We start from the raw sequence: 14010 nt of genomic DNA on the forward strand, positions 1-14010 counted from the left end.
CTACTGAACACTTTTCAAATAAGAAAAATAACATGACAAAAATAACATAGCACTTTTATCTCCTTAGAGGAAAGAAGATATAAATAAGAAATTGTACAGTATTTAGTATGTATGAAATAACCATGCTACAAATATTTTTTTTTTATATTTTTCCCTCCAGAGGTCTTGTCAGCTATGATTAGTGTGCTATTGGTGTATATACTTATGGGATTCCTCCTATATGAAGCTGTCCAAAGAACTATCCATATGAAATATGAAATAAATGGAGATATAATGCTCATTACCGCAGCTGTTGGAGTTGCAGTTAATGTGATGTAAGCTCTATTTTGTTTAAAAAAAATGTTTTTAATGGGCTTTGTAATTTTAACAGGAGATTTAGGTTCATAGCTAAGCTAAGCAGAAGATATAGAGATTTCCTGTACATACCCTACCCCCACACATGCATAGCCTTTCCATTGTCAACATCCCTCACCAGAGTGGCACAGTTATTACAGATGATGGGCCTACACTGACACAAATTACTGCAGAGTCCATAGTTCACATTAGGGTTCACTCATGGTGTTAAACTCATTCTATGAGTTTGGACAAATTTATAATGGCATGTATCTACCACTATAGTTATTATACGTTCTACATTTTTTTCACATTAATATTTTCAAGTACTGTGACCTTAGAGACTATTATATATGTACTCAGTAGTGTGCAATGATATTTTAATATATTTTAAAGTTATCAATATATTAATTTTTCTTCTAAATGCTATTAAAACACTATTGGAATTATGGATTTCTCTTGAGTTTACTCAGGTAGATTAAAGTTTGGCTAACAGTCAGGAATTTAAGTGGACAAAGTTTTTTTAAAACTTTTATAATATTTTTGTTTTAATAAGTTTTTTTTGTTTATTTTTTTCTTTTTAGGGCCATAATCACAGCATATGGAAGTTCCCAGGCAAGGGGTTGAATCAGAGCTACATTTGCAAGCCTATGCCACAGCCACAGCAATGCCAGATCTGAGCCGCATCTGCAACCTACGCTGCAGCTTGCAGCAACGCCAGATCCCAACCCACTGAGCGAGGCCAGGGATCAAACCTACATCCTCATGGATACTAGCTGGGTTCGTTACCAATGAGGCACACTGGAAACTCCCAAAAAGATTTTTTTTTAACTATCAACTTTTTTCCTAAAAATTACAAAATCTTTAACTTACATACTTAATCATTTGGACCAGGTGTCAGTAAACTTCTGTAAAGACCCAGAAAGTAAATCTTTCAGGCTTTGAGAGCCGTACAGTCTGTTTTGGAACTATTCAACTCTGCTGTTACAGAACAAAAGCACCCATATTCACTAAGTAAACAAATGGGCATCACTGTGTTCTAGTAAAACTATTTACCAAAAAAACCCTACCTTTATACATAAAAACAGGCAGTGAGCCAGATGTGGTCTACAGACCATGGTTTGCCAACTCCTTTGCAGGTGGCTTCTGTTGATACTTAGAATAAAATCAGAAGTTCTTACTGGAGCCTTCTTGTTATGATCCTGTGTACCTTCCTCCCCATCTCCTACCACTCTTGCTCACCTTAGCCACCTGGGTCTTGCCTTTTTCAGCACATAAAACACAATGTCATTTTAGGGCCTTTGCCCTGATATTCCTTCTTCCTAGAACACTCTTCCACCAGCACTTGTTGCCTCACTTCATTCAAGTCTCTACTCCGGTGGAATCTTAGGCCATTTCTGATCACTCGCCATCACCCTCCATCCCCTTGCAATGCTTTGCTTTTCTTCAAAGCACCTGAATAGCCTGCCAGTACATTATGTATTTATTTGTTAATTCTCTGCCCTCTCTACTAGAACATTAAGTTCCACAGGGATAGGGATATGTCTATCTTGGCCACTGTTTTGACCCCAGTACCTAGAACAATACCTGATACATAATAGCCACTCAAATATTTATTAAATGAATGAGTTCCACATTGCCTCATTAGTGTCTGATTGGTTACAAATATTTTTATCAATAATACTAGGAAAAATAATCATCTTTTCTTTTATTTTTAACAGAATGGGGTTTCTGTTGAACCAGTCTGGGCATCATCACGCCCATTCCCACTCCCTGCCTTCAAATTCTCCCACCACAGGTTCTAGATGTGGACACAGCCATGGGCAGGATAGCCTGGCAGTGAGAGCTGCATTTGTACATGCCTTGGGGGATTTGGTACAGAGTGTTGGTGTGCTGATAGCTGCATACATCATACGATTCAAGGTAATATGCTTGCTAATTTTTCTATTTTAAAATATATATTTAGGGGTTCCTGTTGTGGCGCAGCAGAAACGAATCTGCTAGGAACCATGAGGATGGGGATGGATCCCTGGCGTCACTCAGTGGGTTAAGGATCCGGTATTGCCCTGAGCTGTAGTGTAGGTTGCAGACATGCCTCGGATCTGGCCTGTGGCTTAGGCCAGCAGCTGTAGCTCAGATTGGACCCCTAGCCTGGAAACCTCCATATGCCGCACGGGTGCGGCCCTAAAAAGACAAAATACGTGTGTGTATAACTTAAACATTAAAACTAAAGGTTTTATCAGTATACTAGACACCAATCCCAGTCCTGTTCATTTTGCATCACAAGCATACTTGAACTATCAGTGTAGTTCTTTTATCAGTACCAAACACGATAATCACCTCATGAGGTAACATATCTGTTGGCTTTGGCGGTGCCTTCACTGAAGAACTCAGTTTTAAACCTTGTCACGCGGAGCAAAATCTCTAAAGTGGTGCACCAAAGAGGGCAGAGGGACTGCCCGCTGCTCTGAGCACCTCATCTTTCGCGTGGAGGACGTGATGTCGGGGCTCTTCCCCCAGCTGCTTTGGGCCGCAGGTTGCCTGGCCAAGCTCAGCGTGCTGACGGAGGAGGCAGCGAACATCACCGTCCTTACTCAGAACACGACTACACCCTCGCCTTTCCCGCCCACCACCCAGACAACCTCGGTGCCATCGCGGACGCTCACCACTCCAGCACCAGAAATCTGTGAAAACTGCCAACAGCTGCATTTCCTGTGTTGATGCTAATAATACCTGCTTTGGGATAGAATGTAAAGGTAAAAGCTACTGTTCAGACAATTCAACAGTTAGTGATTGCCAGGTGGTGAACGGCAGACTTCTGTTCTGGGCCCACTGCCACACAGTTGCCAACCAGTTATACAGCTAAACCCACAACTCTGCCTTCCTCTTTTTCGGCCTCCACCACAGCTACTACATCAGGTACAACTAATACCACCTTAACTCCGACTACTCAACCTATCCGGAAGTCTACCTTTGACGCACCCAGTTTCGTTGGAGGAATTGTCCTTGTCTTGGGTGTGCAGGCTGTAATTTTCTTCCTCTATAAATTCTGCAAAGCTAAAGAACAAAACTACCACACTCTGTAAACAGACCTGCTAAATTAACAAGGACTGGCGTGTAACTCACTGAAACCAAAATATCTTTCAAGATGTCCCACATGGAAGACGCTATTCTAGGATCTTTAAATTTTCAAAGGATGCATATACGAGCATCACCCTTGAAGAAAAATCAGTTAAATCATTTTGCTCAATGGGAATATTTAAAATACTCTGCATGAATCCTTGTGGTTTGTCTTCTTTTACTTTAAATGGCTGCTGCTGTGGGATTTTGTTCTCTCTTCTTGACATGCCAAATGAAACTCTGTAAGCAATGGAAAACATTGTCCTGTGCAGACAACCTCATGACTCTTGGGCAGTTTAAATGTAGTCATTTTGAAGCCTGAGTGCTGCATTATTTTCAATCTAACTCAGGATGTAGTTTAGTGACCAGAATTTTGAGAAGAATGTGCCAAATGAGCATCAATCAGGTGGATTTTTGGCTATTATTTCAAAAGTGGAATAAATTTATAAGTTTAGTATCCTTAGAGAAAAAAAGCCTTGTCACACAACTGCTAGGTTCTGGAATGTGCACTGGAGTGGAAATTCAGAGGTGTGAGTTCTAGTCTTGTCTCTGCTTTAATACTTTGACCTTGAGCAAGTTCCTCAACTCTAAACTTGAGTTTCCTCCTCTTTACCTTGAGGGGCTTAGACCAGATAGATGGCTACTAAAGCTCCTTCCAGCTCCGATAGTTTATGGTTCTGGGTGGAAGATTGAGAGAAGGCACAGAGGTAAACAGTGAAACAAATGACTAAACTTCTGGAAATAGGTTTCATGAAGAAAGGTATATAAATAATCTAGGAAAGAGTGAAGACATTTCTACAATTGGCAGTATCCAAGTTTTAAAGATACCCTCCAGGCCTGCTAAAGAACAGGGAACAGAGTATTCCTTGCTTTGCTCTATAGACTGTTTTATGTCTTTCTGTATTTAGTCACATAATTTTGATCTGTCACCTTTCAGCCAGAATACAAGATTGCTGATCCCATCTGTACATATGTGTTTTCATTACTTGTGGCTTTTACAACATTTCGAATCATATGGGACACAGTGGTTATAATACTAGAAGGTAAGAGCTCACTAATATCCCCATCATGGGTTTATTATTTCCCTAAATCAGATTGGGGTTGGAGGGTGTGGTCCAGGATAGGAGCCATGCATTTCCTTTCTTTTTACTGATACTTATTGGTCTATAATAACACCATCTTAATGTATAGAACATATGAGTGGATGCACTCTCCCAGCTCGTACACATTTGATCCTTATAATAGCCAAGAAAAGTAGGCAAGGCAGATATTAATATCCCCACTTACCAACAAGAAAATTGAGGTTTAGCTGGGTAACATAATGTCAGGTCATGCTGCTAGTAAACTGTGGACCTAGGACAAGAATTGGAGTCTTTTAATTCTTAATGCGGTTAATCTTTAGTAATTTATTTGTCTGTAATTCCCCTGTAACTTGATCTTCTATTTTCAACTTCCCTGCTTACTGATATGAAGTATAAGAATATAAGCTCTCAACAGTAGGTTTATCATCATTCGATGATCCTTTTTCTTTGTCTATCCTAGCTTTTATTTTTTAGATGAAATATTCTGTTTTGATTGACTTTCCTTTTTATTGAGAATGAACATTTTTAAATATTTATTAACCTCTTAGCAGGTGCATATATCCTTCTATTTGCAAGCATAGTTTATCCTAAAAGTTTTAATATATTTTAAAGTGTACATTTAAACTGAATTTGGTAAAGCCATTTGGTTTCTTTTTTTTAAATGTCCTATTAGTAATGTATAACTTTTCTCGAAAATAACCTTTATTTATAAATGATACATTCTGAATAGGTGTACCAAGCCATTTGAATGTAGACTATATCAAAGAAGCTTTGATGAAAATAGAAGATGTATATTCAGTGGAAGATTTAAATATCTGGTCTCTCACTTCAGGAAAACCTACTGCCATAGTACACATACAGCTAAGTATGTTGCTGATGGTAAATGCTGGGGTTGGTGGACTTTTATCTTTGGAATTAAACATCTGTGCTTATGATTAAATAGGAAGACTTTTGTACTGAAAAGATTCATTTTTAAGGGAAGGGTGAGGCTCTTCAAAAGTTGAGTTGCAGGTCAGTATATTGATTGCAGAGCAATTATTTTTGACCTCTTGGAGATTATTACAAATTGGTTTTTTTGCCTTCTTCTGAAAGGCATTAAGTATATTTATCGTGTTTTTTTCTATAGAAGAAAATCTAGACTCTATGATTTTATTTCTTAAAATCATTTCACAGATTGATTTTTTTTTTTTTTTTTTGTCTTTTTGCTATTTCTTTGGGCTGCTCCCACGGCATATGGAGGTTCCCAGGCTAGGGGTCGAATCAGAGCTGTAGCCACTGGCCTACGCCAGAGCCACAGCAACGCAGGATCCGAGCCGCGTCTGCAACCTACACCATAGCTCACGGCAACACCGGATCGTTAACCCACTGAGCAAGGGCAGGGACCGAACCCGCAACCTCATGGTTCCTAGTCGGATTCGTTAACCACTGCGCCACAACGGGAACTCCCAGATTGATGCTTTTTATCTTATCAAAATAATACTTGCATATGATTTATTTTAAAAAGTATGAAAGACGAGAGACTTACAATTGGTCTAGTATTCTTTCTCTACCTGAGTGTGGACTGGAAATATTGGAATAATGAGAAGTCATTCTTGCTTTATAAACTGAAGTATTTCTCTAATTGAATGGCTTCAAGAGGGTAAACGTCAAACATACAAAAATATGTTCACATCGCTTCTTAGCCTTTTGGCGAAGATCAAGTGTAAACTGTTCACAGCATAGTAAGGCTGTTTTTGCCCTTTGTCTTGTTCACTAAGACGTAGCTGTGTCAGTGAATAATAACATTTTCTTGATATTGCAGTTCCTGGAAGTTCATCTAAATGGGAGGAAGTACAGTCCAAAGCGAAGCATTTATTATTGAACACATTTGGCATGTATAAATGTACTATTCAGCTTCAGAGTTACAGACAAGAAGTGGACAGAACTTGTGCAAACTGTCAGATTTCCAGTCCCTAACTATACATGTTTGGGGGCCTACTGCCTTATTTACCCTGCAGTCACAGGCGCAAGAGCAATAAATGCACACCTAAATGAGAAATGGAATCCCTGACAGCTATGTCCATAACAAGCACCAGTCTCTCAAAACAGTTACTCCAGCCTGACAGTGCTAGTTTCTGTTTAATGGTAAAATGAGACTTCATGATGACTTTCTGAAGATGTTTCTAAAACACTGTTTACAGAATGAGACATGACTCTACAGATACCTCATAGAAGACAATCCAAGACCGTACTTCATTATCTACGACAGTACGTGTTTTAAAGGAAGCATCAAAAATTCAGTATTTGCATTTAAAAATCCTTTTTAAGACCATTTTATATCAAGCCAGTACTGGAAAACCAAATTTTTAAATTATGTAATCTTGATATCCAGCTTCTGGAATTTGACACCCACCTTTCTTTTTAGCAAAATTATTTCTCAACAGATTTCAGAAAGTACTACCAGTTATCCAGAGAGTGGAATAAGCACGTATTCCTAGAGTTTCAGAAATGTATTATTTCACAAGTAGTCCTGATTGTTATGATTTGTAATCAACTTTTTCCAGATACTACAGGGTTTTGAATGTCAAAGTTAACATTTTGGTTATTTGTTAATCTTATCAGAACCAAATCTTTACCTATTGTGGTCACTGTCATTAAATTATCTAGGAAATATTTTCAATATTACTCTGAATAGCAGAAGTTAATCATAAACTCAAACACTGTATGGTAATTTAAAACAAAGTATAGAAGCAAGATGGGGTCTGGAGTTTCAGATTTAAGTCTTCCTGAAATCATTTTTATTGTTCACAGAATTATCTTAAGAACAGCAAGAGACTGCAAAAGGTAAACAATGATCCACTGTCCTTTGAGAACTGTCTTTCCTTCTGTACAGAAAATTTGCTTGGTACCTTGCTTCCTGCTTCCATTCCAGTTATATTGTGTGTGAACTTTCAGGGTAAAACTCTGGAAAGAGGTTCATTTTGCTCTCCACCTCTCACATGTAGATTAACCACATTGCTCTAGAGAGAATTTCAGCTGGATGTTTTGGGTTAGGGATTCCCCATGGACTCCAGAAACCGCAGGCTATAATTCTGAGGTTTTTCCAATAATAACACCATAGCAGAAATGATTGAGGGGAAGGTATTACTCTGTGAAAACAAAATTTTCAAGGGTTTTTGACCTTGTGAGTGTGTTTTTTTAAAGCAGAGGAATGGGGATGGACATTAAATCTGTGTTGTAGGGAGGCTCAGCATAAAAGTTTTCAAGCCAAATGCAACTAATTGGTAACAATTGTGTTAAAGAGGCAGCTGTGAATATTCATTGTTTCATTTTGCAAGTGTTGGTTTTGAAATTATCTTTATGCACATCAGAAATCCATTTTCCAAAGGAATGGTTTCTTATACAAAGAATGGATATGGTTCTCTGCCTCCCCAGAATCACACCAGACAGGTTGTGAACTGAAATCCTAGATGGGCATGCAGGTGACTTCTGATATAAATGAGGAATAGGAAACATTTCTTCTCTACCAAGTAGCTCCCTGTAATAAACGTAAGTAAGATGAAACCCAGATTTACCCAAAAAGTGGTTAAGAGTTGATTTCAATAAAAGGGTTGATGAGGATTAATGGTTCCTAAGAAAACCTAGTGTTTAATTGCATTGAAAACTTACTTTATGGGATTCTTATTGTGAATCCATTTACAATAATGATTTGAATTTTTCAAAAATTTCAGTAGCATACAAACTATTTAAATTGAAATAAATGTAAAATTAAAATATAGAGGGCAAGAATAAATGAGACACATTTTAGTGGACATCTGGGCATTTATGGACTTTGAATAGTACCTAGCAAGAAGAATATGCATTCTATGCTAATGGGTTTTCTCATATTTGCAAATTTTTCCTCATATTTGTGGAGCTTGTTTCCTAGAAACTTTCCTTTATCTTAAAGAGCTATATCTGACTTTTCATATTGACCTGTTCCTTGGAAAGTTATTTGATGAAACAGTCTAAAATCCATTTGAGTATTGAAAGGATCCTTTTATAAAATACAGAAACATTTAAAAGTTTTGTAATCTTAATGATAGTGTTCTCCTTAAAGTGAAGTACACATGAAGTTTCCTATACTTTCCTTTTTGTAGCGAGGACCACAGATTTTTGTACTCGTATTCAAATGAGTCTGTAAGATTTGAGGGTTGATAGATAAAACTTTTTGTTACTTGGCAAGACCCGCAGAGAAGGATGTGGACTTAGCAGATATGACCAGGGACTACACAGTGGTCTGTCAGTCACCCAAGGAGTTACAGCCCAAGTTACACTCCTGGGCCAGCTCTCAGAGAAGGGGCTGTCCATTGTCCTGGGAAAGGCTGAGTTTGCATAAACACCTAGCATTGTTAATTTTCAACAGGGAAAACAGATCACAACATAGGAAATGGCCAGTTTTTCAGTGTTATATTTCAGTTAACATTTGCAAGTAATCAGAGCTACTTGTGTATATAAACTGTTCGCAACTCTGGCCACTTGCAGCATTTTGATTTATTTTAGGAAAAACACCTATTGTTTCATTAACAACCATGCTGCCTTAGAAATATAATGTAAGGAATGGAGTTGAACAAAGCATATTTCAGAGGGCTTTGAAATAGAAAATCAGAAGCGATTTTAATCCCTCCAAACATTTTCCATTAGCCATGCCTTGTGTAAACCAGCCATGCCCTGTGTAATGTGAGCCCCAATTCTCACAAGTTGCTGCTCCCATCAGTATTCTTTGCCAATTCACTGGATTTCTTATTTTACTGTTTTCAACTTTGGGTGCTTTGTTCCCATCTTCTAAACCTAGTTTCCTGCTCTTAAAAGTCTGTGTTTTGATTCTCTCTTGAAGCCAGGTGTCCGCACTGACAGTGTTTGATTTCAGTAGAATTTTCCCAGAAGAGACACAGGCAGGATGACATACCTTAGCTTCCCTTTCATTTTAATGTGAGGAAAAACCATCCTTGAGAGACAAAGCACCACTTATAAGTGTGTTTCTGGATAGGGAAGAACCTTCTTTTAAACAGCTGATTGTTCGTGATCCAGATTTCTCTTCCTGCTGAACTTTACAAGTGTGGTAGAAGTAAATGCACTGTACAACCCCAAGCCAAGATCACTGCTGATGAGACTCTGCCTGTGTTCCTCAGCAACCACTCTCACTACTTTAGGAGACACATTCACTTCTGAAACAAGCACAACTAGCTATATTTATTTTCTTCTTATGCATTTATATTAATAGGTTCACCATAACAAATTAGGCATTCATTCTTACAGAATTAGAGCCCTTTTGGAATAAGGTTTTAGGCACTTCTGCTGTTGACTCTACCTTAGACTTGGTAAACTTAAACTTACAGAATGTGGTTATAGATTAAGGATGGATACACTCTGTCCTCAAACCAAGCTTCACTTATGAGCCAGTTGGGTATTAGTCACAAATGAACAGTGACACCTTGTTATGTGCTGAGTTGAGGGGAGGCAAGCCTGATCCCCAAATTATTGATTAAGCCTAATATCTCTAAGCAAAATACCATTTGCAAACCCTGGTTACTGTCCCACTGGACAGGGCTTCAGATTTGTTTTACAGATCTCTAGTCAGGGATGTGGTTTGTGATGCTGGTAGGAACACATGTTGGAGAGAAGAAATTGTGGGAGTTCCTCAGGGTTGAATTGTGTGTGTGCAGCGCAGTTACACATCCAGGCCAGCCTGACATTGAATTCTTGCTTACAAAAGGTTTAATCTGTTCTTCCAGTCATGCTGAGAGGACCAACAAACATTTTCTGATTTTTGGTGAGACTGGAAAGCATTCATGGAGACTTTCTCAGCTAAACCTATATAGTGTCCATTTAAATATTGCAGTTAAGTGTATTCCAAAATAACGGCAACACAAAATGGAAATGTGCCAGTATGTCAGCTTTGCACCTGAAAGATAATGTATACTTGGAAAGCTTATGCTTCTCTAAATAAATATATGTTAATAAGTAAGCCATATCACAGTTGGAGAAATTGTATATACTTTTCCATATATACCTTCAGAAACCAGGTATTTTACATATGATTGATTTTAGAAAGATTTTGAAGCTGGAATTTGTCCATATAATTTAAGATCAAAGTATAGTATATGTACTGTATTTGCAATTTTCAAATTGTAATTTCCTATACATTTATTAAATAAAGTATTGTTTTGCCATGTGGTTTATTAAAAATGAAAGTGTACAGTTCCTTCAATTAAATTTCTAGGCTTTTTCATTGAATAAATAATCATAATAGGCCTTAAAACATAATCCTGTTAAAAAGAGAGGCATTAGAAAATAGATTCTAACCTATCTAGTTTTAAATGTCTGATTGTAATAACCTCGTAGATGTTTAAGAAATAAACCTGAGGAGTTCCCGTTATGGCTCAGCGGACAGAAATCCAGCCAGTATCCATGAGAACCCAGGTTTGATCCCTGGCCTCACTCAGTGGGTTAAGGATCCAGTGTTGCCATGAGCTGTGTTGTAGGTCACAGATGCAACTGGAATCTGGCATTGCTGTGGCTGTGGTGTAGGCCATCAGCTACAGCTCTGACCCAACTCCTAGCCTGGGAACCTCCATATGCCTCAGGTGTGGCCCTAAAAAGACAAGAAAGAGAAAGGAAAGAAAGAAAAGGAAGGAAAAAAAGGGAGAAAGAGGGCGGGAGGGAGGAAGGAAGGAAGGAAAGATACTGAAAAAAACCTTCCAGATATGATAAAAAGATTAAAAGAACTTTTATCTTTCTATATCAGTCACTTAATGTCCCTGCAGCCCCAAGCAACATGGCAGAAAGGAAAGAAGCTCCCAGGACATTAAGATTGGTGAGGACCACAGGGAAGTGTGAGCTGGTGACCTGAGGACCCTCCCACAGTATAGACTCAGGTCCAACACCACGCCTCACCCACCCCCTGCCATAGCCCGCGTGTAGGGGCCAAAGATCTGAGAAAGGTTTTCTCATTTTTAAATAGTTAAAAAAATCAGAATAATAATAATATTTCACAATGTGAAACTTAAGTAAATTTTAAATTTTGGTGTCTCTAAATAATGTTATGCAAACACATCCATACTCATTCCACCATGCACAGTCCATGGCTACTCTCGTGCTACAGTGGCAGAATTGAGTAGCTGTGACAAATATAAGATGTTTACTCTCTGTCCCTTAATAGAAAGATTGCTGCCCCTCTGGTGTACCCTGTTGTACCATTTTAAGGTCACAATGGCATATATAGATGCAGCAAGCTCCTGTAGAGCCCGCTTAGAAGTTTCTGTGACTTGTTACTCTGACAGCTACCTGAGTCACCAAATGGTCTTTTACTCTATCTTTTTTCTTTTTTCATTCCCCTTGGGATTTGGGACAGAAATGTAGAAAAAGTGTAGCAAGATTTAAAATATTATTATGTGCTATATGTGCTACATAATGTCAGCAGCAAAGCCATTTTCTACACAGAGCACCATTTAAGGACCATTTAAGAATTCTTTTCAACATAAAGCGTATTCACCCGAAGCTTTAATTTTTAAGTTATGACAAAAAAATGAAGCAAATTAAAATGTGGTATGTTGAATATCTTACGTAGTTTGTGCCAGTTGGAAGCTCACAAACAAAAAACATTTTATCTGCTAAGTAAATTGAAAACTGTTTATCGGGCTGTGAAAATATTATGTCCTTTAAAGTTTTCCAGTTACCTAGCTAGTAAAAGACTCAACTATTTTTGAAAATGGTAATAAAGAACAGTTTTAGATAAGTTCTGCTAGTAAATACTGAAATGTTACCATATTCTTTGATTCTATACCTAGCTAATTTCTATTTTGTGGTGGGTTTTTTTGTTTGTTTGTTTTTTGTTGTTGTTGTTGTTGTTGTTTTGGTTATTTTCCACCACCCCACGGCATATGGAGCTCCCAGGCCAGGAATCAGAGCCAAAGTCACAGCTAGTGCAATGCCAAATCCCTAACCTGCTGTGCCGGGCTGGGGATCAAACCCACACCCCAGGGGCTCCCAAGACCCCACCAATCCCTTTACGATCCCGTTGCACCACAGCAGGAGCTCTGCTATATTTCTATTTTGATGTGTCATTTTGAGGGTCTATGTCAGATGCCAAAAATCCTAATATGAGGTACTAGCCTTACAAACTTAATTATGCTAAACTTTCAGCTTTATTTAATATATTAGAGTAATATTTTTGGTTGTAAGTCAATTCCAACTATGAATTGCTATAAACTATGAAATAAACTAAGCATAAATAGGAAGTAGGAAGTCCTAATGACTAAATATCTGTACCTGTATCGTATTTAAGATTAGGAGGTTCAGGAGTTCCCGTCGTGGCACGGCGGAAAGGAATCCGACTAGGAACCATGAGGTTGCGGGTTTGACCCCTGGCCTCACTCGGTGGGTTAAGGATCCAGCATTGCCGTGAGCTGTGGTGTAGGTCGCAGACACGGCTCGGATCTGGCATTGCTATGGCTCTGGTGGATGCCGGCAGCTGTAGCTCTGTTTAGACCCCTAGCTTGAGAACCTCCATATGCCTCAGGTGTGGCCCTGAAAAGACAAAAAAAAAAAAAATAGGAGGTTCAGTGACCTCATCATTTTCAAGCAGCATTCTGGTTTAAGGTTCCCATGTGACTTTTACAGAACACACACTGTAAAGTTTGGCCTGTGGGTATTACCCAATAAACATGAAGATGATACTCTGTAAATTAACAAATAGGTTCTTTGTACCCTGTCTTGGATTTTTTCAAAGACTTGTACTGGTTTGATTTTCAAATTCCTGTTGTTTGTGTTTCCCTTGCCAGTGTCTGCATATTGGTTTGTGAGGTTTTGTTTGTATTTTTTAACATTTCTGTTCACTTTAACAAAATGCTGACAATATAGAAAAGATTGTGAACGGTTGGGTTTTTCTCCAAAATACATCGAGGTATTTCTTGTTAATAGAGCAGGATTTTTTTAAATAGGACACTTTTAGAGACCTCATCAAGTAAGGCTAGCCCTAGAGCAACCACCTCTGTTGCCTTGCCTTTCCTAGGACAGAAACTTGGTCCTCACCCTCTTCTGCCATTTTTTCCCCACTTCCTTTCCAGAGGAAACTTGCTAACAGCACAAAGGTAACAGGGATATTTACCTCTGACAGTGCTTACAGAATGTTTGACATCAAACTTAAGACCTGGGGTGAGTTTTCTGGACTTCCATTCACTAACCTATCATATTCAACTGTAAAGGCTGCAGGGCAAACCTCAGTTCCAACAGGTTTTTAATCTGTTACAGCTTGACTGGAGTTTCAGTGTTTTTGGAACATGCCTATTCCAGCCTCTCTCTGCTTTTTTGTGTGTAAGGATGTTTTCCAAAGCCCAGAATATTTTTTAAAACCCTAAGACAGAGGATTACAAAATTTATAGTGTTTTCACCATTGATATATACTTGGTTTTAGAAATAGTCTCATCTTCATGATACCATGAAATTAGGACCCCTC

General features: G+C 38.4%; 1 protein-coding gene across 2 annotated transcripts in view; it reads left to right on the forward strand.

Annotated features, from left to right (window-relative positions):
* The window catches only part of SLC30A4 (solute carrier family 30 member 4), a 31132-nt gene extending 20390 nt beyond the window's left edge, over window positions 1-10742 (forward strand). Inside the window, exons 4-8 of one of the 2 annotated variants that reach the window (XM_021089600.1) lie at window positions 161-314; window positions 2055-2256; window positions 4391-4496; window positions 5266-5400; window positions 6337-10742. In XM_021089600.1, the coding sequence (XP_020945259.1) occupies window positions 161-314; window positions 2055-2256; window positions 4391-4496; window positions 5266-5400; window positions 6337-6491 (752 nt within the window). In that variant the 3' untranslated portion in view covers window positions 6492-10742. The remainder of the gene's footprint in view (window positions 1-160; window positions 315-2054; window positions 2257-4390; window positions 4497-5265; window positions 5401-6336) is intronic. The other variant, NM_001130972.1, reaches the window with a different exon arrangement.

Source organism: Sus scrofa, chromosome 1 (assembly GCF_000003025.6).
Source record: "Sus scrofa isolate TJ Tabasco breed Duroc chromosome 1, Sscrofa11.1, whole genome shotgun sequence".
In the NCBI taxonomy this organism is placed as follows: Eukaryota; Metazoa; Chordata; class Mammalia; order Artiodactyla; family Suidae; genus Sus; species Sus scrofa.